Below are 26,964 nucleotides of genomic sequence, written 5' to 3'. Positions count from 1 at the left end.
TGGAGGACCAAAACTGACATAATCAGAAATAAAAGCAGAAATATATATATTGTATATATTTTGTTTTTCCTTTTCCTTATACATGCATTTTCATCAAGAAATGTATATCTTTTGTTTTGCCTTTTCCTTATACAAGCCTTTGTTCTTTTTACATTTCCTTGTCCGTGCAAGGGACATGGGGAAAAAAAAAAAACATGGGAGAAAAAAAAAAAAAGTGGCACTTTTGCGAGATCTCGCAAAAGTGCCACTTTTTTTTTTCTCCCATGATTTTTTTTTCCTCATGTCCCTTGCAGGGTTCCGTACAGATGTGTGTATAAGCGTACAATATTGTCACCCTTCTAAACTAATTGTCTGAGTTATCTTTTTCAGTTTTTTAAGAAAACACAAAAAATGGAACCAAATATTTAAAATATGATGATTTAGGTGAAAAATACAATTTTTGTTAAAAATTTATTTAGTAAATTATTTTCAGAGGGTGATGATATTAAGATTTTGCAAGATGTGTCACACTTGCAACCACCAACTGTTGCCTTACAACACATGGTTGAAGCTTTGAAGGGTTGTAGGGTATTGTAACCAAAACATGATAATTTCCTTAATCAAACCAAGTATTTTTTATTTCTTAAACCTGAATGAACCAAGTCTCTTGATTAAAATCCAAACTATACTCTTACCCTGTCCTTCAAATCTGCACAGTCACTACTACATTAGATTTGCAGATGCCAAAATGTCATTTTGAGACTTGCTGGGCACAGAATGGCATGCATTGCATAAATAGAAAAACCAATGTTAATGTAGTGTTGAAGCATTTTAATTGCTCATTTCACTGGCAAAGAAAACAGCATAAAATGTTTTTATACGAAGTTTATTGATAATGAACATGGGAAGGGTGATGGATAAGTGATGAGCAATCAGGGCACACAAACACAACACACTGCAAGCAGGTGTACTTGGTACTTGACAGCTCTCATCACTGCACCTCATGGCATTTGTCATGTTGAGCTTGGGCCAGTGGTTTCCAGCAGAGGCGATTGCTCTAAGACTGCAAGGGAAGCTCAGCTTCCCCTAAAATGTCAAAAAATAAGTGGTCAGATATATACTGTTGTGTGTACATGTCATTGACTAAATATGCGCAACAACGCACTCAACTTTTGTTCAGAATCAGCTTCTTATCACTGGTAACGACGCGGCTTTCCTCTCACTCATTCCCGCAGCTTCTCAGCGCTTTAAACAGTGTGGACGCTGAGCGTCTACAGAGTTCAAAAGCGAAGCAAAGAAAGCAGTGAAACGAGATGAGTCATTGGATAAATGCTGGGCTTTGTCCCGCCCATCGGACGCTCAGCGTCTCTGGGGGTCTATGGGGCAGTGGGCTGGCCTCGGCTGGCCCGGACGCTCAGCTTCTGCATGATGATTGGATGATCTGTCTGAGGCTGAATCCCTTTTTGATTGACAGCGAAATGAGCGAATCAGCGATCTTTTGGTGTAAACATCCGTGGGAGCATTTGTTTTGAGTTGAACCGGAGACTTTCCTAATCCACTTAGCGGCATTTTCTTTGTTAAAAACGACTAGCGAAAAAAAACAAAAAACGACTAGCGACAAATCGAGCTTCTATTTCTGGTGGGGGTTTTTTTTTGTAGCTGCTTGTGTTTGGAGACTGACTTCTATCACTCTTTCTGACTTCTATCGCAGTTTCTGTCCAGCGAGTGCTGCTGTATAAATAAACTGACACATTTTATGGTGTAGGCCGAAATTGAGCTTCCCCTCCTTGAAAGACCAGCATCCGCCACTGGTTTCCAGGTGCATACCGGACCTCAGGAGGGACCTTGACCACAGCTCTTCACTTCACCGGTGGTGGAATGGTACTGGGTCTGCATCGAGAGGGAATCGTCACAGAACCTGCATTGATCAGTGCACGAGCTGTTGATGCCTTGAAGTGCAGGAGGTCTTTTGCTTCATTCCCAGACATCCTGTACAATAACCAGGCATTCACAACTGCGATGTCCACAAAGTGAAAGAAGACTCTGATGTACCACCTCTTGTTTCGTCGTCTGTGGGGATGCGCTGCCACCATCTGATCCATCTGGTTGACTCCTCCCATGTGCTGATTATAGAGCTTTACAGCAAATGGTCTTTGGACCTTCAGCATCTTCTTCTCCTTCTTGCTTCATCTTTCTTTTTCATCGGTTGGAGACACACCAGTGCAGGAAGAGGCCATATGGATAACTGAACTGTCCATCCAGCATGTGATGGTTATGTTTTGGGCACACGTCACAACCGAGACAGACCCTCTTCCCTCAGCTGCTTTTCTGTTTTTAGCTTGTCTTGTGCTCCATGGAGCCTGTTTTGCCGGCACGTGCCAGTGCCGAAGATACCTTGATGCTTCAAAGCCTGGAGGAATGGCACAAAAGAAGTTATTGAAAAACACCATGTGGTTTCGGTCCTGCAGGTCCTCACAGAGGCGCATCATGACATCTCCAGCCATTCCAAGTTGGCTTATTTCTCCTTGCCCTGGTTTGGTTCGAAGCTATACATTTAGCCAGAGGACCCAGCTCTCACCCAAACCTTCACTCCCCAGGGCTTCAGCTTTTTGGGGACATTTTGCTTTATGGACAGACATCCCTTGAAGGGTATCATCATCTCGTCCACGGACTGATACTCCTCTGGATCAAGCGATACACTGAATGTGCCCTGGAGAGCATTCAGGAATGGTCTGATCTTCACAAACCTGTCTGCATTCTTGGGGTCGATGGAGTAATTGTCCACAAAGTGAACATATCTCATGATCTTCTCAAACCTGTTGACTGGCATGGCATTGGCAACCAAATCAAGGCATAGTCCTTGCTCTGATGACCAGTACATCCTTGCTCTTGGGTACCTTATGTAGGACATTACCGTGTTCATTCCCAGGAATGTTTTGAACTCTTCAGAGGTCAGTCCCAGATTCTCATTTACTTTTTGGACAACATACAGGTTGGTATAGAAGACAATGTTGTTGATCATCTCCTGTGTGAAAAGATGTGAGAAGAAGTCTATTGGATCCCTTCCCTCTACATTCATCTGGTTCTCTACTAAGAAACTGGGCAGATCACCTCCAAACTCATTATCCATAACTTTCCATCTATTTCTGACACTCTTTTCTTTTGCTTTCTTCCCCTGAGCTCTGGGCGGTGGTGAATTCTCAGCTTCATCAACCTCATCTTCCTCTTGACTCTCATCTTCTGCCTCATGTGCCTCACTTTCTTCTTCCTGACCATCATATTCTTCCTCCTGTGCCTCATCTCCCTCATCGCAGTCACTGCAGGGTCCGGCTACTCTGCTCGCACCTTTCTGTTCTGGCATCCAATCCTCATCACCGCCACTATCACCACATTCTTCATCACTTGATTCAGGAAACTCCTCTATAACTATGTTTTCAATGGGTTTTTGTATGAAAGGGTGAAATAGCACCACCTGGTGTTGACTATGTGGAACAGTACCCAGGATTTTATCCATTTGAAGAGATAAACAACTTTTAGCTGTACACTGTAGTGTCATCCATGCCGTTTTCCACATTTAAACATCTTGTTTTTTGTATTCTACTAACACTTTTATGTCTCTTGTTAAAGTGTCAAACTCTTGGACTTAGTTTTGTCTGTCAACAACTGTTGGATGCATTTAATGCTATTCCTTGCCATGTAACAGAAAACACTGTTAATGGCACAAACCACAAACAAATGCACTTTTTCTGGTAACATCACACCTAATACAAAGCATGATACACTTACAGGGCTACTTTTTACATTTTCAAATAAATGCACATTAGCCTTCTTTCTTTATGTTTCTTTTGTGAATGGGACCTTAGCAAAGTGTAAATGCAGAACAGGATTAAAGGATTACTGAAAAACTTTGTGAATGGATTGGAGTGTGTGTCTGTGAATGCTAGATAAAAGTGTTTAGATATTGATAAAAGTACTTAATGAATGTGTGTATGATTGGTTGAATGAGACTTGTAGTAGAAAGTGCTCAGACTAATTAGAAAGGTGCTACCAGTCCACTTACCATTTTCTTTCAGCAAGTTAAAAACAGTGAAATATGAATAGAGTGAGTGATTCTGGATATTCTTTATGATTCTGGAAGAATGAATCCATGACCATACAGTTGGGATACCAGAATATTCTGATGTCTTTTTTTGCCTTTCTCCAGGCATTGTCTACGGGTGTGGACCTGGAGTTGGTAGCCAGAGCCACCAAAGGGGATTACTGGTCCAGACCCAGGCTGTGTCACATCAGAAAACACCCAGAGCATGACCTGGGGATGACTATCATCCCAGTGGATGGTATCTTCTATGCTATTGTCACTATTTGTGACAAGCGCTAACTACTCACATACAGCTCCCCTGATGCAACTGTAGCTTCTAACTATATTATAATTCAACTTTATTTATATAGCACCAACAACAGTCACTTCAAGGTACTTTATTTTGTAAGGAAAGACCATACAATAATACAGAGATAGCCCAACAATGAAAACAACCCCCTGTGAGCAAGCACTTAATGACAGTGGGAAGGAAAAACTCCCTTTTAACAGGAAGAAACGTCTGGCAGAACCAGGCTCAGGGAGTGGGGGTCATCTGCCCTGTGGGGTGAGATGTGGGAGACAGGACAAAAGATGTGCTGTGCAAGAGGGCCAGAGATTAATGATTAATGAGAACTAATGATTAAATGCAGAATGGTGGATAAACACATAGTGAAAAGAGGTGTGTGAAGAAGAAACATTCAGTGCATCATGGGAACTCCCAGCAGCCTAGGCCTATTGTAGCATAACTAAGGGATGGTTCAGGGTCACTTGAGCAGCTGTAACTAAAAGTTTTCTAAAAAAGGAAAGTCTAATCTTAAAAATAGAGAGGGTGTCTGTCTCCCAAATCCAAGCTGGGAGCTGGTTCCACAGAAGAGGGGCCTGAAAGCTGAAGGCTCTGCCTCCCATTCTACTCTTAAGTATCCTAGGAACCACAAGTAAGCCAGCAGTCTGAGAGCGAAGTGCTCTATTGGGGTGATAGGGTACTATGAGGTCTTTGAGATAAGATGGGGCCTGATTATTCAAGACCTTGTATGTGAGAAGAAGGATTCATGCAAGCATCCTGCTTGCATGAATTAGCTTTTCAGCATCAGTCTGAGAAAGAATGTTTCTAATTTTAGAAATATTGCGCAAATGCAAAAAAAGCAGTCCTACATATTTGTTTAATATGAGCACTGAAGGACATATCCAAGTCAAAAATGACTCCAAAATTTCTCACAGTAAAGTACAAAATGAGATAAAAAAAAAAAAAAATCAGAGTATGCATCAGGTGGACAATTTTTTTTAGTTTTCCAGTTAGGGTGGGCAAGAGTGAGGCTTCCAAATGAATCAAAACTCTGTCTGCGTCTTTAATTAATAAGATGGAGTAGAAGATTGTTGCCACTCCTCCTCGGCCGGTGCTTTGAGGATTCTGACAATACTTGAGGCTGTTGATTCATTTTAGCTAGCGTATTCATCCTGCTGTAACCAGGTTTCTAAATCATTTACTAACAGGAACTTAGAAGAGCTAGACCTAATGTTTAATAATCCACACTGAACTGTTTAAATCTTTGGTGCAGTTGAGGAGGCTATATTGTTCTTTCTTTGTGAATTTTTATGCTTAAATTTTTTCTTGCTGTTATTTTCTTTTATTTTTTTCTTTTTGGTGTCTGGGAGCAGACACTGTCTCTATGGGGATGGGGTTTTGGGGGGATGGCAGGAGGAGAGAAGCTGCAGAGAGGTGTGTAAGACTGCAAATCTTGTTCCTGGTCTCAACTCTGGATAGTCACGTTTGGGGGGCGGGGTTAATAAATTGTCCAGATTTCTAGAAATGAGAGCTGCTCCATCCAGAGTGGGATGAATATCGTCTCTTCTAGCAAGATCAGGTTTTCCTCAGAAAGTTTCCCAATTATCTATAAAGCCCACATCGTTTTTTTGGACACCACTCAGACAGCTGTCAGTTTAACGAGAAGATGTATCTAAAGACGTCAATCCTGGTTCAACTGGCTAGGGGCCGAGTCCGACATTGTTTTGGCAGAGATACACACCGATGCAACATTAACTTTAGTGACCTCCGACTGGAATATCTGGGTGTCATTACTGCCAATGTTAATTATTTTACCAAACCTACGTTTATTTTTAGCCAGCAGATTCAGATCTCCTATATCGCCTGGTCTAGCCCCTAGAAGACAATCAGCTATGGTTGCTGGTGTCCCTAGCTTCACATTTCTCAAAACAGAGTTGCCAATAACCAGAGTTTGTTTCTTGATGGGCTTGTTGCGGAGTGGGGAAAAACAATTTGAAATTTGAATAAGTTAATGGTGTACCGGGGGCTTTTGTTTAGGATTGCGCCTCCTCCCATTCACCCAGCCAGCCTGATTTCCCCACTACTTGGGGAAATCTACTAGGGGAGAGCTAACAGCGACTAAGCTACCTTGGTCCCCACCGACTACAGCGGCCTGGCTAGCTACAGGATTTTCCAGGGTGTGGAAAATCCCTACAAAAAAGCCAGCACATTACAATGTCTTTTGAGTTTCTTATTTTCCATTGATCATTACTGATTTACTGCTTTCTACTCACAATTGACTTCACCAAGGCATAGATTCATGTTAAAGTTCAAACTGCATTTAGGCTAGCTGTTTCCCCCTTCTTTCAGTCTTTAGACTAACTAGAAAAGTAATCTAATGGTTCCCAGAATGTTTAACTATTAGGAACCCTGTGTTGATGCATCGTTGCTCCCTTTAGCATGTTCTTTGTAAATATCTGCTGATCTAGTTGCTATGTACAAAAGTTTTTTTTTTTGTTCATCATACCTTATTGATCCCAGTGATTGTGATTATGAGCACAGCGTGAATGTGTCAACAGGTCAAAAGAACCATTATATGGTGAAAACAGCAACTGACGGTCCAGCAGAGAAAGCAGGTATTTGCAATGGCGACAGACTGATCTGGATTAATGGCATGACGGCGTCCACTCTCAGACACTCAGCTCTCACCAGAACTGTATGGATCCACTTTCCATAGTCAGAACTGATGTGTGTGCTCTGTTAAACTCAGCATGTGCATTAATATCTGGTGTGATTGTTTCTCAGGTGAACAAGAGTGGGGATTCAGTGACCGTGCTTGTTATTGATAGTGACAGTGAGTCATGCTATATCAGGAGAAAAATACCCATCATACCTTTGGTGGCACAAAGCTGCAACCTCCCCCACACTCCTAAGACCATGAATCTGGTGAAGGGAAGCGATGGATATGGTTTCCTGCTAAGACAAGAGAAGCTGGCATGCATACGACAGAAAGGTGAGACACATTAATGGAAACATTACATCCTTACAGACAGACACACACTCACTGAGTAGATGAAGCTTATACAGTTATGAAAGGGTATAAAGGTTCCAGTTTATTTTCAGTTTAATTCATTTCACTTCAATTTTATTTCTATTCACCACAACAGTTGCCTCAAGGTACTTTATATTGTAAAGGCCCTAATATTAGAGAGAGGTTTGATCTCAAAAAATTAGTATTAGACAAAAGATTTTTCTCAGATTTTAATTTCAGAAGCGTTATTTACCGGCAGGTCATTAATAATAGCCATATGAAATCATCTCGAGGGCCAAATGTAATTATATCTCAGGCTGGATCTGGCCCACGGGCCTTGAATTTGACACATGTGCTCTATAGGGTTTACGTTTGGAGATTGACTAGGCCAGTCTAAAACCTTCCACTTCCTGCCTCTGATGAACTCCTTTGTAGTTTTGGCTCCTGTGTGTTTGTGGGTCATTATCTTGCTGCAATGATGAAGGATCTCTCATTCAGTTTGGTTGCATGTTTTTTTAAAATTGATAGACTGTTTCTGTAGACTTCTGAGTTTATTGTACTGCTGCCATAATGCATGACGTTGTCAATGAAGATCAATGAGCCCGTCCCAGAAGAAGCCATGCCAGCCCAAGCCATGACATTACTTCCACTGTTTCACAGATGAGCTCATATGTTTGGGATCATGAGCAGATCCTCTCTTTTTCCAAACTTTAGCCTTTCCATCACATCGGTAAAGGTTCATCTTTGTCTCATCTGTCCATAAAACTTTGTCCCAGAATTTCTGAGGTTGTCTCTGTACTTCTTGGCAAATTCCAGCCTGGCCTTCCTGTTCTTCTTGATAAATAATGGCTTGGATCTTCTGGTGAAGCCTCTGTACTTTTGTTCATGAAGTCTTCTGCCAACAGTAGATTATAATACCTTCACTCCTGCCCTCTAGAGGTTGTTGCTGATGTCACTAACAGTTGTTTTAGGGTCTTTCTTTAGAGCACTTACAATGTTTCAGTCATCAGCCGCTGTTGTTTTCCTCGGTCTACCTGTTCAACATCTGTTACTTAGTACACCAGTGAAGACTTTCTTCAAGCCATTCCAAACAGTTGTACTGGCTGAGGTCAGTGTTTGTGCAATGGCTCTGATTGATTTTCCATCTTCTATCAGCTTCACAGTTGCTTGTTTTTCATTCATAGACAGCTCTGGTTTTCATGTTGGTTACTCCTCTAACAGTAAATGCACGGGCAAAGCCCAAATCTGAAACTGACCGTAGACATTTAGCACTAATTATTGTTTGAATAATCAATGTAACAGGACACACCTGCATGGAATTATATTTATGTAAAACATCACATGTAAGAAAAAGCATAATCTGAGCAAATAATTTCATGTTGCGAGCGCAAGTATTCATTCCCGCACTTACAGAGTGAGTAAGTCTGTGTGCAGAGCTGATTTTGGTGATTTTGATGAACAGTTTAGGTTACTGTGTTAAACTGAGTTACACCATGGCAGCAACATAAGGGCTGATTTTAACCATATTTGCTTACAATTTGGAAATTAACGTTTCTGAATAAATTGTCAACAGTTGTTTTCTGTGCAGTGGAAATACAACTGTCAGTGGATTACTTTAATTCTGAATAAATCTTTAATACAGGAGGCTTCAAAGGCAAGTTCTGAAATCTCTGCAGTCCTGTCCCATTAATCAGTTGTACAGCATCACATACCTTTTATGATGTTGAAGGACAAGAATGATTCCAAGATTCCTCCCAGTCTTACTAGAGGCCAAGGCAATGCCATCCAAATGATTTGGTAAGACACCATGTTTCTAGGGCAGAGCGCAACCTCAGTTTTATCTGAATTTAGAATCAGGAAATTACAGGACATCCAGATTTGTGTCATCTGGCTTCATGGATAGATAAAGTTGGGTATCATCTGCATAGCAATGAAAATCTATGCAGTGCTTTCTAATAATACTGTCTTAAGCAACAGCGCATCTTCTCAGCCCTATGGAAATATGGACTCAATAAGTTTTCACGGAAACAAAACCTACAGCATCATAAATAAAAACCCAATAAATTGCACATGAATTATTTCAAACTCATCTCTGAGCTTGATGCCCAACAGAGCTGCCACATCTGAAGATGCATCAGGGTTCATGTAATATGACAGTTCCCATGCAAAAAAATAATTTGGATATTTCACGCTTGTCTTATTTTTCTTAAGCTGAGGATAAATAGCCAACACAACTGCAACTTTTCCCCCATAGGTACCACTGTAATAGTGGGCACAGTATTAGTAGTTAGCACTGTGACTTCCCAGCAAGAAGGCTCCTATATCATTACAGCCCAAGTTTGTTTATTCTGGCCTTACTGAGTGAATCTGAATTTAGTTAAAGTTCAAAGCATAATGTCAGGCTTACAGGGTCAGAAACTACCTCATAGAATCTTTCTTGTCAGCCTGCTTTCTTCTATCTCAAGTATGTCAAGCATGATTGATTGATATACTTGAGATACTCACATGGTTCAAATCCCTATACCCACCTACAGACACAGATCTTTCTATAACCTGAAAATATTCTACAGTATTGTACTTTATATCTTCAGGAAATATCAGTAATAATCAAGCAATTAAAAGTGAACTTCTGATCATTTATGCCTAAACAACCTTTGACCCTGCAGTTCATGTGCTGAGGGAGGTGGATGTGGGGAGTCCAGCTGAGGGTGCAGGAATGGAGGATGGAGACCTGCTGTTAGCTGTCAATTGGGAACCTGTGGAGTCCATGGAACATGAAGATATTGTTAGAAAGATTAGAGAAAGTGGTGATAAAGTCTCACTTATAGCTATATCTACTCCAGGAAGAGACTTTTACAGAGAGGCAAGTACTCACATATCAATACAGTCACACAACTATACTGTAACACATAGTGTGTCTGGGTGTGAACTGATTTCTGTTCTCCTGCAGTTAGGCATTTCTCCTCTGTTGTTCTATGAAGAATGTTCTCACCACTGCATTAAGAACTGGGAGGAAGCTCTTCTAAGAAAAACCACAAAGTATAATCAGGACAGAAAGGAGGCTGACTCTGGTTTCCACTCAGACTGTGTCCCAGAACAGCCAGGAACTGAAACCATGCAGGTAGGATCCCAATATTTAAGTTACACATGTGAGAAGGTTGTCGTGTAGACTAAAATGTTTTGAGGAGTCAGAAAGTCTAGAACGGTCGTATTTAAATCTGATTTTTCTGATATATAAAGCTAGTGTTTGTGAATATAATGGATGTTCCTAAATGTGCCATTTGCTTGCACCAAATGTTAAATGGACCAGTACTTACATAGTGCCATTCTACTAAAGTTCATCCATTCTCTTCCACTTATCCTGTTCAGGGTCGCGGGGGGTATGTGTGTGTGTGTGTGTGTGTGTGTGTGTGTGTGTGTGTGTGTGTGTGTGTGTGTGTGTGTGTGTGTGTGTGTGACATAGGGCAAGAGGCAGGGTACACCCTGTACAGGTCGCCAGACTGTCACAGGGCCAACACAGAGAGACAGACAACGTCCACACTCACATTCACACCTATGGGCAATTTAGAGTTTCCAATTAACCTAACCCCAGTAAGTTCAATTCAATTCAATTCAATTCAAATCAATCCAAGATTCAAGATTCAAGAAGACTTTATTGTCATTATATGTAAACATATAACGAAATTTGCGTTCCAGAACACCCATCCAAGAAATACAAACACAGAAACAAACAGGGGGATACAGGTGTCTGAGGTCGTGCAGCCGTTTTACCAGCGCTACCTTTAGCAGGAAAACAGAAAGAGATACACTGGGATAGGTAGGTTAAAAAACATCATCTCGTATTGTGTTCATTATGAACACCTTATGAGGTTCCAAAAAAAACACCTCAGCAAAGCAGCAGCACATTTAAAGCCTGGAGAGCACTAGGGTGGGTAGGGGAGGGGCTGCCAGCGGAGACGAGCAGGATACTGTGATGGCCACACAGCTTCCAGACCAGCAGTTCATGATGATGTTCATGATAAGATGGTACAGTCAGCCTTGGCTGCCAGGATACCAGTTTATACAGGTCACAACACGGGGCGGGGGTGAAGAGCATCTGTTTACAAACATCTCCAAGAGGCGATTTAGACAGACAGCATCCAAGGCCGTCTGGGAGTTTTCTGTTACCTCTCAGAAGTCCAATAATCCGAATTTGGTTCTACTCCGCCATGCAGAACAGAGACTCCAACACTCCTCCAGATGTAATCCATTTCGATTCAGCTCTACTGAGTCTGATTGAGTTCGTACTGTTTCTGCATCCCTCATAGGCAGCCTTACTAGGGCCTGAACAGCTGCCCGGAAACCAGGTATCCCCAGGTCCAATTCGGGGAAAAAAAATCATCAATATATATGCCACGTCCACACAGTGCAACCAGGAACATTATCTTCCATCCCCACAGGAATCCATACCATAGCCAGCCGGGTGTGTAGTCGGACCAGAGGAAAGAGGGTTCCCCTTCTCCCAATCTCCTCGTGATGAGAATTTGGCCATCAATAGTGTTGAGAGACCAGCTGACCAGATCCATAATTTAATTTCCAGTTCGGGGATGTGTGAAGAGATGCTCTAAGCAGCTAAGCAGCAAAAAGCAGGGATAGATAAAGAAGGCTGGGGAGAAGAGAAAAATGCGTCAGTCTCCACTGAGAGCAGAAAAAAAACAAAAAAAAACAAGGTAAAGACCATACACTAATTACAGAGAATCCAAACCATCCTGTATGAGCAGCATTTGGTGACAATGGGAAGGAAAAACTCCCTTTTAACAGGAAGACACCTCCAGCAGAACCAGGCTCAGGGAGGGGCAGTCATCCCCCTCAACCAGTTGGGGGTGAGGGGACAGGACAAAAGACATGCTATGGCAGAGAGAAAGAGATTAATAATAATTAATAATTAAATGCAGAGTGGAGTATAAACACACAAAGTGAGAAAAGGTGAGTGAAACAGAATTATGACACTTTTGACACTTTTAATGCAAATTTGATATTGTTTTAAAGTGAACTTTGCATTAAAAGTGTCATAATTTACCAATGACACATAATGACAACAGTCATAAACAGTCATGAAGACTGATGTTTATGACAGTGTCATGTCAGTCTTATGTACACCCCTTAAAATAAATTGTTACCCACCTGTGTGTACCTTCCAAGGTAAATAAAGATAATTATGGAATTACAGTATAAAAATGACAGCAGAAATAAGTGTGTGCAACAGCCGCATGAATGTATACAGAGTTGTGCAAGAGTTCAACAGTCTTCAGTAGTATTGACCGAAGGTGTGCACAAAGCTATGTCTGTGAGATGGTTATGGATATTTTTTTCTCTAATGTCTAAAATTTTACTTGTGAAAACAAAATGACATTATTACTAGTTGAAGTTAAAGGAATATGGCTCAACAGAGCTCTGACTCTTAGTCAGCCTGGCTACAGTGCTGAAAAGAAACCTGTACTTATTTTCTTCAAACAGTGATGAATACTATCCGGTCAGTAGTTTAGAATGAATATATTTTATGGAGGGCTTTTTTTTCCTTTTTTTTTAAATAGAGAAACACTTTTTCCAGGCTAAATGAAGATCTGCTAAATTAGAGGAAAAACCATTTTCTCTCCAGCTCACGGGTTATCTGCTTTAAGCTGCGTGTTTGAGTTATACCAGGAAGTCAATCACTTATGATTTGAGGCTTTCCTTTTCATAGCAGCCACAGTATCCAGTCATACGCACAGAGGATGTAAAACTATTAACGAGGTAATCGACCTCTGTGGGAACAAAATTTAGATAGCTGCTCTGCACTGTGAAGAAGATAGCAGTGGAGGAATTGTATCCTTGGAGACGACCTGAAAATCGCCCACAATTATCAAATTGGTACTAAACACGGGGATCAAACTAAAGGTTTTCCTGAAAAATTTTGGTTGCCCAGTTTGTGTCATAAATATTCAAAAGTGGGACCAGAGTGGATTATATCTTGACATTAATCCTCTTTATCAAAAGTGGTAGATGTGTGCAGAAAAGGAATGTTCTTCCATATTATTATTTAGTTAGTTCACGTGTACCATTTGGCTCTGATTTTACTATGCACTTTATACAGCCATTTAATTCCTGCCTTTGTAATTCTTGTATGGTCTTGCCTTACCTTGAGGCAACTGTTGTGATTTGGAGCTATATAAATAATAATGAATTGAACTGAACTGAACTTAAAATGACTGGCTTGCCCTTAACAGGACCATGGCAGACCCTTGACTGTAATGAAATCCCCCACCTGTGACGTGGACAATGTGACCACAAATGGTGTCTTGTGTATCCACCAGGGGGAGCAGTGAAAATGGAAGCGCATTCATTTACAGCAGGGATCCTCAAATCCAGGCCTCGAGGGCCGGTGTCCTGCAGCTTTTAGATGTGTCCCTGATCCAACACACCTGAATCAAATGGCTGAATTACCTCCTCAGTATGCAGTCAAGTTCTCCAGAGTCCTGCTATTGACTTCTATATTTGACTCAGGTGTGTTGAAGCAGACACACATCTAAAACCTGCAGGACAGCGGCCCTCGAGGCCTGGATTTGAGGATCCCTGATTTACAGCTTGCTTTGCTGTGTATTTATGCATTTCAGATTTGTTCAGGCATTCTATAATTACAGTGGAATCATAATGGTAAACCTTTCTATAAATAATATATAATATATATATAAGTGGCTCAGTAGGTAGAGCAGGTCACCTATTATTCAGAAGGTTGGTGGTTTGATTCCTGGCTGCTCCGGGCTGCATGCCAAAGCATCCTTGGGCAAGATGCTGAACCCCAAGTTGCTCTCGGACGCAGGCATTGGAGTGTGAACGTGTGTGAATGTTAGAAAATAAGCACTTAGCTTAGTTACACATGGAAGTGCTTGTGTGAATGGGTTAATGCAAATGTGTTGTATGAGCGCTATATAAGAACTTGTCCATATACATATTTGCTTACAGAACACAGAAAGTGATGCTTGCACTCTATGGTTATTGCTTACTAATGTTTCTGAAAAATGAAAGCATAAAACAATTATTTAACAGCATTGGTAATGTTTTTATACAAAAAATAAAAAAGAAATTTAAACCTGAATTGATTATTGCTGGGCCAGAAGGGCCCATTTTAGATGTGATAAAAAAGGGCAAGTCCAGTAGTGAACACCGAGACTATACAACAATGCTGTATGTGTGTGTATTCTGCTCTAAACAACTATGTCAGAAATATGTGGGACTACGCTCCAAACATTTAGGGTGACGACTAAGCTGCTGTAGGACCCAAAGCTTGGCCCTGCACTTACAAGCACGGGGAATCCGCCCATACCACTTATGCACTGGCTTTCCAAATAAATTAAAAGTCATAGTGACAATGATTACAGACATGCATGCTTACTTTTGGCATTACTTGATGCAATAAGTTGTCTGCTGCTAATCTTAGTATATCACCTTTGTGCAATTCATTCTAATACTCTGCTCTGCTGTGAAAGGGACAACAGATACATGTCCTGAAAAAGTGTCCAATCTAATACTGCAGTAGTTATTTATTTATAGATGCAAAAACTGCATATTTGACAAGATCTCCAAAACCGCTGGCTGAAATGCAGCCCAAACCATGACAGAGCCTCCACTATGTTTTACAGACGGCTGTAAACGCTGTGTTGCACTTTTGTCATGACCTCCTCCATACATATTGATGACAGTTTTAACAAAAATATCCAGTGTGAGTCATCACTCCATAAAACCCATTATTAAGTGCCTTTTTTGAATGATTCAGTTTATTAAACAGCTTAACAAACAAAAAAAAAATTCCTCTTCAGTCACTGGACTGAAACTTATTTAAAAAGCAGCCAATGTTCAACAACTATGAAAGACATAAAGCCTGGAGAACACTTTAAAACAAAATTACAGTTGGTGAAAGTCTTGATTCTCTCATGCAAAACATAAAGAAATGATGGTGGTGCAAGACTTTTCCAAAATATCAAATTTTAAATTAATGCATAGAATAAATCAAATATATTTTAGTAGGTCTGAATGAGTAACATTCCAGCAAACAGTAAATGAAAAATTAAGTTCTACTAGTATCAGATATAACCTACATCTGCTTTTTCTTTAAATTTTCTTTTAAATTGTATCTATTTATTAGATATATTTATTAAATGGATGAATGACGAAATGTTTGCTGGGAATGGTTTTGGTAATTTGAAGTGCAAGATGTCTGTAAAGTTTTATCCATCTATCTTACATTTTCAAAACATACTTTTAAGTTTTTATATTTATTTTAAGTGGCTCCATCTGTATTTTATCATAGGCTAACTATGGGTTCATTTTTCAGGTGCATCTCTTGTAATCACATCTGCCCACAGCTCTCTTAAATGGGATAATACTTTACCCTGTTTAAACAGTTCATTATTCCATTCACATTCCATGAGCAGAATCTTGATATAAAGTCTTTGAGGAAAAAAGTAGGGAGCACTATCGACCCCCAACCTACATTACCCCAAACTTACCCCCAAAGAAACACCCAGAGGAACAAAAGGTCCCAGAATTCCCAAACCATAACCAGCACCCTCTGGTCTCCACTTATCAACAAGTTCTTAATCCTTGTCATACAAACCTTTAGTTGTTGCTCCATATAGGTACAGTGATTGCAGAATCAAAATTCCTATCAGTCCATTTACTCAACTCCTTAAAAGATAAACATTTCTTATGATGAAGGAACAAACAATCATTGAACTCATTGTTAAATAAAAAAAGAAAAGTATGGTGGGAGGCTAAACACTTCATGGACTCAACTCAGGCACTTTTTATATTCTATATTACCTTAATTTCTGTCAGAACAGTCCTTGTAGAGGTGAAAAAATCCTTACAGAGGTGAGCAATAAATCTCCCTGCATAGTCCTATGTTACCTGTATGTGTCCTGGTGCCCAGCCTCACTGGACAGCCGCCTGTAGATCTGCAAAAAAAGCCTCAGTTATGTGAAACATGCAGTTTAGCAGGATGCAGGCGTGATTAAGGTAGTTCTGAAGGCAAGAGGGAGTTCAACCTCTTGCTAGCAAGGTATATCTAGCAAAGTGTAGGTGTACGCCACCTGATGGTAACATTAGTGAAACTGTCTCCCATCTGTATGACATTATATTTCACCATGCTCATCCAGAGGGAGTACACAGTGTTGCTGGTGACTTTAATCAAGCCGTGCTTCCTGAATTTGTAGAGTATGTACAGTGTTGTTGGGGTGTGGTGATTGGCGCTGTTCCCTCACAGCAAGAAAGTCCTGGGTTCAAATCCACATCCAGCTAGGGCTTTTCTGATATTGTCACAGCTGACAAATGCATCCAGGTTTATCCTAATCAAAAAGCCTGGATGATTAGTGAACTACAGTCAGTCCTGAGGACTGCATCAGAAGCTGTCTGTGTGGTGGTCTGTAAACACATTGCCAGTAAAACCACTGAGTACGGGAGGCAGGTGGACCATGCCCCCACTCTACATCAGTGGGGACTGCATTGAGAGGGCATCCTCCTTTCATGGGAATCCTTGATTGTGTTGAACTTGATCACTCTGCCAACATGACAGTGATGGTTTAAATAATAAAAAAAAAAGGGCAGGCCAACAGAGACAGGAAAGCTGTCCAGAGGGTCACCAACAGTGCCAAGAAATCCATCAGCCGTCCATTAGCCTCCTATAGGACATCTCCAGGTGCACAGTGCGCCAGCCCAACAGATTCAAAAACACAAAATTTTACCTTGCTGAATTAAATTATGAAAAAAAACATTTTCATGATATTCTATTTTACGACATGTATTAACATATGAATATTGTCCGGATAGAAAAGGAAGTATGTGTTTCTATGAGACCCCCACCCCCACCCCCCAATAACAACAAAAAAAACAAACAAAAAAAACCCTTTTTTTTTTTCTTTTTCAGATTTCAGAAAGAAGACATTATATTTTCCTGTGATGGAAACAAAACCCAAATGACCCAAACCAGCAGACATACATGGAGGAGTCACGGTAACATCTTCTGGATTCAGGCATGCTGAGCAACCTCTCTTTGAGTTTGATGGTGTAACATGATTTTTGAAGCCTGTGATCACCAGTTGGGCACTTCTAATTTTTTATTTAGCTTGTTTTTGTTTGCTCGTTTGTCAAGAATTAACAGTAATTGTTATTAAGTAAAATCCTTGTAATAGGTGTGTGTGTGTGTATGTATTTATATCTTTACAGATATATATATAAAAAAACAAGCATTTTAAATTCATGGTCCACAGTTTGATTTCAGCTGGGTCCACACCACAATATGGCATAATGCCATAAAATAAATAAATAAAACTAATCCCTATTAAATAAAATTTAATTATTAATGACTTCTCTATAATTATTACATTTGGTAGAGCACTGTACCTGGATATACTCATACATATTAAAATATACTTTTTTTTTCAAGTATCTCTGCTCTTTTTTAAGTATATACATTATTGTACTGGGTGCCATACTGTATATACTGTGTGTGTATTTTATTCGCTCACTCCTCTGTGTCAGTGAACGTCAACTGTTCATGAATCAATGTTTTCTTCCTTTTGGTGGAGGTTAAAATTAATTGTGTGTATATAAGTAAAAGGGCAACCTCTGTGTCTAAAAAATGAAGTCAATGGCCAAAACTGGATTACCTGACCGGCCACTTAATAATTCCAAAAGCAAGTCAGTCCTTATAATAAAATGCTTACAGCCTGGTACACAAAAAAAAAACACTGGAAGTGGGGCACTGTAAGAAATAGGCAGCAGCTGACTAGGCTGCTAGCTGTCTGCTGGGTGTCACCTCAGTTAATTCAAGTCACTAACCTGGACTCCTTAATATGCACGTGCTGTTGGTGCCTCCTTTGTATGCATTTTTTTTCCAACATGGCAGCACGACTGATGCTCGCAGCGACCTCTCCTATCAACGTAGCAGTGTGTGTGGATGAATGTACTGTGTATGATTTAAATGGTGTGACGAGTGAAGCAAAGTGTGTAAGTGAAAGTCATATGTAGGGTCCATCAGCTGAACAAGTTACTACACTGACCAGGCCCTGAGACGCCGTTGCCTATGACAACATCAAGGAGGAGGTGTCGGATGCAGAAACGTGGCATCACCGTGGCGTTCGTGGCAGGCTAACACAAGCTGGCAACAAGCCAGGAACCTACTTTGAACATTTGCACAGTCTTAATTGCACAGTACAGCATATGCATTTATGCTCTCACTACTCACTGTGAATGCTGCTGGCCTTACTGCTGTTTTGTATCTTAGTCTATTCATATTTTAGATTGTTTTTAACTTTATTTTATTAACGTAATCAGTTGGAAAGTGTTCCTCCAGCTGTTTTTTTAGTATCACTTTTCCAGCCTTTTGCTAATGCCATCCCAACTTTTCTAACATGCTGCTTCCATTAAATTCAAAATGACCTGAAAATGATAGATTTTCTCATTTGATGTTTTCTGTGCTCTACTGTGAATAAAATATGAGTTTATGAGATATGTGAATCACTGGATTCAGTTTTTATTTACATTTTAAACACATTTTAACAATTGGGTTTAGATGCCTTATGGGGTGGCCGTAGCTCAGGAGGTAGAGCAGGTCACCTAGTAATCGGAAGGTTGGTTCCATTCCTGGTCGCTCTGGGCTGCATGCCAAAGTATCCTTGGGCAAAATACTGAACCCCAAGTTGCTCTCCAACACAAGCGTCAGAGTATGAATGTGAGTGAATGGTAGACAGTAAGTACTCAGCTTAGCTTCAAATGGAAGTGTTTGCGTGAATGCAAACGTGTTGTATGGCACACACTCTCACTCCCGTGGATGACTCTGAAACGATTTGGAGTTCAGTATCGTGCCCATGGACTCTTTGGCATGTGGACTGGAGGAGTCAGGATCAAACTTCTAACTACTGGTTAGCAGACAAACCACTGTCTAATAATGAAAATGGAGTTTGCACCTTGAGGAGCATCTGCAAAACATACTTTTATATTCTATATGTTTCTTTTGTTACAGCCTGTGAGAAAACTTCCTCATATGGAATCAACTTGTTGGGTTTCACTCAGTGATACTGTAATATTGGAACTGTACTGAACACGTAAACCGAACTGATAAACTGAAGCACCAGGGAAAAAAAGTAAAAAAAAAATTAAATAATTAGAACACTATGCTCCAACAATTATGCACAAACTCTTCAAGACTGCTTTTTTTAAAGGGGTGGAAGCATTTCAAAGTTAATCGTAAAGTCATTGGATGCCTATCTACTGAAAAATCTACACAGTGTAGTGATTACAGATGACACCTTGCAAATGTTTATTTTAGCTTTTGTTTGCAATGATAAAGTTTGATAATCCTTGTATCAAATCAAGTCCCTGACACTGAACTTTGAATGCAGCCATTATAGGGAGAACATCAGGTCACTGAGTGAAAAACGTCTAACAGGAAGGTGACTCTTGGTTTTGGAGTACAAATATGTGAGAAACTAAACATTTCAGTGCTTTGCAACTGTAGAGTGCAGGAAAGGTCTGTGGGAGGATGTGTGGGGAGGGGCAGCATATTTTATTATCTCAGTACAAAAGCATGAATGGACATTCAAAGTTTTTTTTTGTTTTGTTTTTTTAATTCATCCCCACATGAAATCAGAACTGTGTGGAGGTAAACAATGCCAAGTTATTGAGCTCAAGAGGTAGAGACCAACACGGTGAATCCTTTATATACATATTCACAGTGTTGCTGTGACAAAATAATTAAAAACAATAACAAAAATGCTTTTTCTTAGACATATCTACAACTCTGCTGTACACACAAGTTACAGTTAACATGACTGTGTATTTCTGTGAATTGTTACAGGATTTGCTGTCTTCTATACATCCTAGTTGCAGGGTAAAAATCAAGAAAGTATATACATTTGTATGCAAGTTTTAAAAAATAAAATGAACTTCACAGCCTTAGAAATGTACAGGCTAATACAATTCCTATACAGTGGTTCTGTTTGTAGGTTGTTGTGTAGATTTGCTCCTCTATTGAACATATATACATAATTATAATTGGAGGTGTTAGAAGAATGCATGCCATAGGGAACAAGAACAGAAATTGCTAACAATTCTAAAAATATATTAAATAAATTACTTCAAAACATGTTTTTTCTTCTCTCTGAAGACAGTGTACACACATGAGAAGGAGCAGGGGAACATATCTGTACTCGATTAGCATTCAGGGAAACATGTAGAAGAGACCGTGCCATGTCTGAGATGTTCATGTGCTACTTTCTCCCTTCTATGAACAGCTGCTTGAATACAATCAGTGAAGAATGAGTTGGTCTATGGTATGTGGTCATAGACTCAAGTAGAAAAACCAGCGTTATAACACTCTTATAGAAATATGCTGCTGGTTTAACTGCCTTTTTTAACCAGTTCAGCTAATTTTTATTTGTCCTTGGAATCAAAAGGAGGTCTATGAGGAGCCTGATTCTCACCTGAAGAAAGCTACTTTCACTCACTAAAGAGCTAAAAACACTGATGAATAATGGTTTATTTCACAGTCTGGGTCTGATTCTTCATCCATCACTCAATCATGTGATGCACAAACATCAGAAGCTTTGATTTGGCTACCAGCAGAAAAAAACCCCCCAAATGATTCCAATCACTACAATCTGAGAAAAGCTCAGAACCAGCAGCCACGCAAACAGAGACTAAAAAAAATTAATTAAAATTTTAACAAATGATTTTATGCATTTATTCATGTATTTGTTTACCTACTTTATCCATCTTCACGAGTCTCTCAAATATTTTGTGGTTATTTTCTCTCATAATTTCTTATTCACAGACTTCAGTCTGATGCTGATGACAATTCTTTGCCTGCAACAAGTTTCTGAAAAGCGTTTGTTCATGTTAATCAGCAGCGGCCAGTTCCTGCTGGGTGGGTAAGGGTGTAAAGAGGTAGGATAAAAAAAAAAAAAAAATTGTGGGTGATCAGTTGTGTAAGTTGTAATTTTAATTTTTTGTGGTCATGCAACAGAAGGAATGGCCAAGTCCCCTAAAACAAGACCCAGACTGTGAAGAACCTCCTGCATCAGCTGTTTTAGCGCAAAGTCCAGCAAAGGTCTCAGAACAATCAAACACTGTAAACTTTCCTGTTCTTTGTGTCATTAGAGTCACTCGACTGAATCAGGAGTTTATTTTCATGGTGTGAAACAGGCTGTAATTAAGGATAGCTTTGAGTCTGATTCCTTCTTGAAGTTATTTCCTATTTATTAAAAACTTCAGCTTCTCTTCATGTAGCATGCAAATGAGCATCACCAACCCCACCAAAATCATCTCAATAACAAAATAGTTATTTATATATAATTTCAACCACACAGATTCCATTTAAGTTTGCACAGAATTGTTCTAATCTACAGAACCCTTTGCCCGGGTTCGTGATTGTTGGCCTTGTCAGTGGGTGTTTGATGAGTACAGAAGGTTTACACATTCAGACAGATTTATCTTCATTACCTTCTTGAGGCCTCATGTATAAACATTTGCATTCATTCATCTATAAAATCATGCACAAAACAGCAGACACATGCATTTTGGAAGTGTGCCAATAATGGTGCCAGTGTGGGATTGACCACATTCACACAGGCCAAGACACTGGTCCACGATCATCCACCGGTCATAAGAGAAAAATGTGTTTTCCCTGACTGATTGTGAGTGGTTGCTGGAGGTTTACAGCAGTCCCTGGGAAAATGACTGCTAAAGCCCCAGACCTGTGAGTGCCCCCCTGGCAACTAACTGTTGCTAGGGAAAAATGCATATTCCCCAACTTGTCAAAAACCTCCTTGTTTGGTTTCCTGCTTTGGTCACTAGGACACTGAATTTTGTTTGAATGGAAGTGACAGACTTCTACAAACACTTTTCAGCTCCTCTCAGAGTTGTAGTAAAACTGTAAAAAGTCAAACACAAACTGGAAATGGAGACGTTCAGCTTCAAAGTAAAAGTTTTGCATTTTGAAACATGCTGGCTGCAGCACTGAGGCACAACCTTTGCTTTGAAGCACAACCTTCTCCATTTCCAGTTTGCATCACACTTTTTACAGTTGTACTATTGCTTGGCTAGTAGCTAGCAAGTATTTATGGACAAACATTAAAAAGAGCAGGCAACCAAAGCACCAGGAGGTTTTTGGTGCAGCGCTTTCTTTGTAACCAATTGCACCCAGTGAGAACCAGCAAGCTCCAGGAACCACTGCCAGCCAGTAGGGGAATACATATTTTTCCGGAGCAACTGATGGTCGCATCAGATCCAGTGCATAACGTGCACATGACATCATATGAGAAATTTCAATATGTGAATGGAAAAGTTAACACAACCATTACCATCAGTGACAGTTACTTTACTGGAAGCATGTTCCATTTTTCCATTTGAAATATTTTGATATGTGGCTTTTCTTTGAAAACCAGGAGTTTCAAATTCCACTCCAGCAAATCAATTTAACTGTATCTTCCTAAAGTTGCCTCCTGCATGTCTTGCATGGACGACAGACAGATGTGTCATGGTGTACGTATATAAGTAAATGACACAAGAAAGGATGCTGTGAGACGATGAGTTATGAAACAGGAAAAATGAATTTTTGTAAGAAGCACCTTGAGGCGACTGTTGTAAAATGGTGCTATATAAATAAAATTCAATTAAACAGATATTGTTTAAATTAGCAATGTGGCAAGCTATGATAATGTGGATGTGCAGGACCAAAACACAAATAAACAATTAGATAACCTGCACATTAAGCATGACATGAACATATGGTTCATATAGTTGCCTCTATTTAAAGCCAATTCTATCCATTTGGGCCTGATATACAAACTCCTCCTAAAGCTCTAAAGTAGTCAGTGTGACTGAGACAGGAGGAGGTCAGTGTGCTGGGCTGCTCCCTGTGCCTTCATGCTTTACAACATGCTGCTTTCATGGTGTAAGCAGATGAACATTAACCAAAAGGGATCAATTTTGCCCTTTAGTGTAATCTACTAGCGATCAATTAGCACTGCCTCTGTCACATGAATGAATACAAAAAGTTATCAAACCCAAACCTGGCAAAGTGGTACACAATCTTGATGTTTATGCATCATTTATACATGAGGCTCCTGATCTTTGGCACATTTGAGACCAATTCAAATGTGCAGCGGGGGCCACAGGGGGACATGCTTGTAACAACTGGTTAAATAAATAAATAAAACATTAATGTTCCAGAGAGCAAATTATTATAAAATGAAGAATTTTCAGTTGCCCATAATAATAAAACTATACTTGATTGTCTGAATAATAAGGATAGTTAAGTGTAACTGCAGAAGTGAAGGATGCAAAGTAGTAGTTTTTATGAGAAATCAGACTGCGATTGGAGGGATTTTTAAAGATTTTTGAACACACACAATGACTACTTTGAATTTATATATATATATATATATATATATATATATTAGTGTGTGTGTGAGCCCAGACAGTTGGTTTTAACATTTTTGATTTGGTCTACAGAGCATTTCTAGTTTAGCTGAATTTAAACCCTCTAATAAACCCCATAAAGAAATTATCAGTAGACCTCTCTTCATTTGTTCCATGTTAGCACAAACACAGCAGACCTGCGAGTCCTGCTCTCCAGTGAAATGCTACGCAGATGATAGAAGACACTGAGACGCTTTCTTGTTCCCAGTTTAGCAGCTTGCCAGTCAGAAAACATAATGACACAACAGTAGCTATTCCCACACCAGCGGAGATGGAGGCATTTCAGAGGGCTGAGCCACTGTGGAGCTGTGGGCATCAAATGAGTGAAGTTAATATTAAGAATATTTAGTTCATATGAAAACATTTGATATGTGGGTAGCAGTAGTCCACAAAAGTTTCACTGTTGTAAAATAGCATCCATCTCTAAATGTAACAACAAACAGTCACTGGAACTGAATGACCTTAAAGGTTCAGTGGTGCCAACTTTAAGTACTGGAGTTAATGATGGTAGCATATGACTTAGGGGAGATGCAGACGTGCTGATTCACTTGCTAGCTCACTGTAACACTAACCCTAACCCAGGAACAACTCAACAACTAAATCCACACGTGCTTCATGCCAAAAATAAATAAATAAAATCAGTTACAGTTTTAAAGTGTTTGTGATTTTGGGAAAAGACTCAAATGTCATTTCACCCAGATGCAGAGATCAGTGACATAAAAAAATGTAAATGCAAAGGACATGTGGCCTGTTGAGCTTAGCACAAACACTCGAACAAACTCGTACTTACAGTACTGTGCAAAAGTCTTGAGGAACCCCTCATTTCTTTCATATTCTTAGTATTTTTTGATTGGAAAATGAGATATTGGAAGATATTAGGGATATTAGTAATTGGCTGAAACATAAAAGACAAAGCAGAGTTTTTACAATTCTAACAAGCTTGAAAGTCAATATTTGGTATGACCATCTTTATTCATGAACACAGCCTGAACACTGAAGGCAAGCTTTCTAGTAACCCCTTTAAGCTCCCACCCATTTCTCTCAAGCAGCCAGTGACGGCCGGCTCCACTCAGCAATCAATCATACTGCTAGTAAAGCAGACTAGAAGATGTAACCTGACCAGTGTGGTGAGCATCACTGGTGTGCTTTGCTTTGGGCTTTGACTGTCTTGCCTTTAGCAGTAGTAAGTGGCTATCTTCTGTTAGCAGAAGTGTTTCTCTTTGGTCTGATTATTAACTTTTCCTTTTTCCAGCATATTTTAGTTTGACACCTTTGGTAAGGGACATTTAATAAATATCGAAATATTCCAGAGCGTACAAAGCATACGGGGGGTGGGGGGGGGGGGTGTACGCTTTTCAAATAGTTGAGCGCTCCCGTCTGACCGCCAATGGCCGAGGCATCCACACCACTGCACCACTGCGTGGTCTGCAGCGATATTTCCTCCGGTCTGGCAGATCAGTTCAAAGGCCTCATTGAATTCTCTAAAACAGTCCATCATCGATTCACAAAATGACTCTACTGATGATATTAGACAGGAACAAGCTGTGAGTGCGGCGCAGCAGGTGTGGAAAGCAGCCAAAGCCGCCAGAGATAAATTCAAAAAGAAGTGGAAGCATTGTTCCAAAAATAGAAACCGCACGCAGTAAACCGCAGAAAATGATGATGGATTTTATTCTACATGTTCCTGGCCTATTTTCATCTATGCTGCCCCGGATATTTGTGCGTAATCTAGCGATCAGCGGCCGGCGCTGTTGCCAACTTTTGCGCAACAGAACTCGCTGTGGGCTGTCTCAAAAGTTGCCCTTTTATTAACAATTAAATGGTTGCTGTGTGCCGCAACCAAAACAAAACAGTAACAATAACGAGACTGACTCGGATAATGGCGAGAGGGAACCCGGCGTGCTTGATGCCGAAATCGCCCAACTGTTCAACTCAGACACTGAAGATGAGGAATTTAAAATGTGAGGGTATTTTTCTGTATTTGTTACAACTAAACAATATTCTGAGTTATTGTGAATGAGTTGAATAAAGTCAGACTTACCTGGTGCTTTTGCTTCACTCTACATATGTTTTTATCATGCGCCTTATAATGCGGTGCGCCTTATGGTCCGAAAAATGAAGCTGCTGCCAATCAAATGCAGATGATTTTGCATAGTGGATCAAAATCTGATGGTAATTTTCCACGTTCATAATTCCATCAATTTTGGCAAGATCCCCACACACCACAGGCTGAAACGCAGCCCCAAACCATGACCAAGATTCCGTGTTTAGACACAGCTGTAGACACTCGCCGTGTCTCTCTCCTGACCTCCTCTTGACAATTTCAGCAAAAATTTCAAATTTGGATTAATTGCTCCATAAGATCTGCGGCCACTGATTTTTCAGTGCAGTTCGTGCTCTGTGGGATACCTCAGCCTGTTCTCCCTTTTTCCCTTAAGTGTTTTCTTGACAGCCTCCTTTCCACTGAGATTTCTGATGAGGATTTGGTAGATATGAATCAACTCAAGGGCCAGATGTATCTCATACGCTGCTTTTTTTGTGCCAGGCTGCTAGTAACAAGCGGCTTACAAATACAATTTAAAATAGGTTCTTTGCAAAGTTGTCTGTTATGTGTAGACACAACACTGGTTCTCCTTTGAGTTATAGGTGCCTTTTTTTATTGCTTGAAGTTAAGTCACTTAATAATAATAAACAATAACAAAAACATTCCTCTGAAAATGATCAGGAACTGGAATGAAAATGAGGGAACAAACAGCCACTGTCCCAAGAAAACCTTTAGAAAGCCTGGAAAGCTATTGCTCAAGAGCACAAGAAAGTCTGGCTCCCTGGAAGCAAAACAAAGAAATGAGGGCTGGCTCAAGACTTTTGCACGATACTGTATGCATAACTCATGTACATAATATTTAGTACTAAGGTGTTTCATACCAACAAGTACTGAGTCTCCTACCTGATGAAGCTTTTGAAAGCAGCCGACTGAGGGTTGATGCAGAGCGGTACTCGACTTCCCTTTTGCTGCTCCAAAATGAACTGATGGATAATTTCTGTAAGAGAAACACACAGACCAGCATTTAAAAATGCTCCTAACCTCAAGTCATTATCAAAGCTTTTTAAGATATTCCC

At 40.1% G+C, this 26,964-nt stretch overlaps 2 protein-coding genes across 2 annotated transcripts in view; one reads left to right on the top strand and one right to left on the bottom strand.

The window, feature by feature from the left end:
- The window catches only part of nherf4a (NHERF family PDZ scaffold protein 4a), a 34,884-nt gene extending 17,321 nt beyond the window's left edge, over positions 1–17,563 (top strand). The window contains exons 6-11 of the mRNA XM_030745218.1: positions 4,184–4,316; positions 6,899–7,035; positions 7,125–7,332; positions 10,017–10,213; positions 10,301–10,471; positions 17,291–17,563. Of these exons, the coding sequence (XP_030601078.1) occupies positions 4,184–4,316; positions 6,899–7,035; positions 7,125–7,332; positions 10,017–10,213; positions 10,301–10,471; positions 17,291–17,323 (879 nt within the window). The 3' untranslated portion in view covers positions 17,324–17,563. The remainder of the gene's footprint in view (positions 1–4,183; positions 4,317–6,898; positions 7,036–7,124; positions 7,333–10,016; positions 10,214–10,300; positions 10,472–17,290) is intronic.
- Positions 17,564–23,811: 6,248 nt separating this feature from the next.
- The window catches only part of nlk2 (nemo-like kinase, type 2), a 34,835-nt gene continuing 31,682 nt past the window's right edge, over positions 23,812–26,964 (bottom strand). Inside the window, exons 10-11 of the mRNA XM_030743842.1 lie at positions 26,792–26,885; positions 23,812–24,150 (exon numbers count right to left, since the gene is read on the bottom strand). Of these exons, the coding sequence (XP_030599702.1) occupies positions 24,096–24,150; positions 26,792–26,885 (149 nt within the window). The 3' untranslated portion in view covers positions 23,812–24,095. The remainder of the gene's footprint in view (positions 24,151–26,791; positions 26,886–26,964) is intronic.

The sequence above is a fragment of the Archocentrus centrarchus genome, chromosome 13 (genome assembly GCF_007364275.1).
Source record: "Archocentrus centrarchus isolate MPI-CPG fArcCen1 chromosome 13, fArcCen1, whole genome shotgun sequence".
NCBI classification, from domain to species: Eukaryota; Metazoa; Chordata; class Actinopteri; order Cichliformes; family Cichlidae; genus Archocentrus; species Archocentrus centrarchus.
The sequence above is the reverse complement of the archived record's forward strand: the minus strand, read 5'-3'. Positions and strand labels throughout refer to the sequence as shown.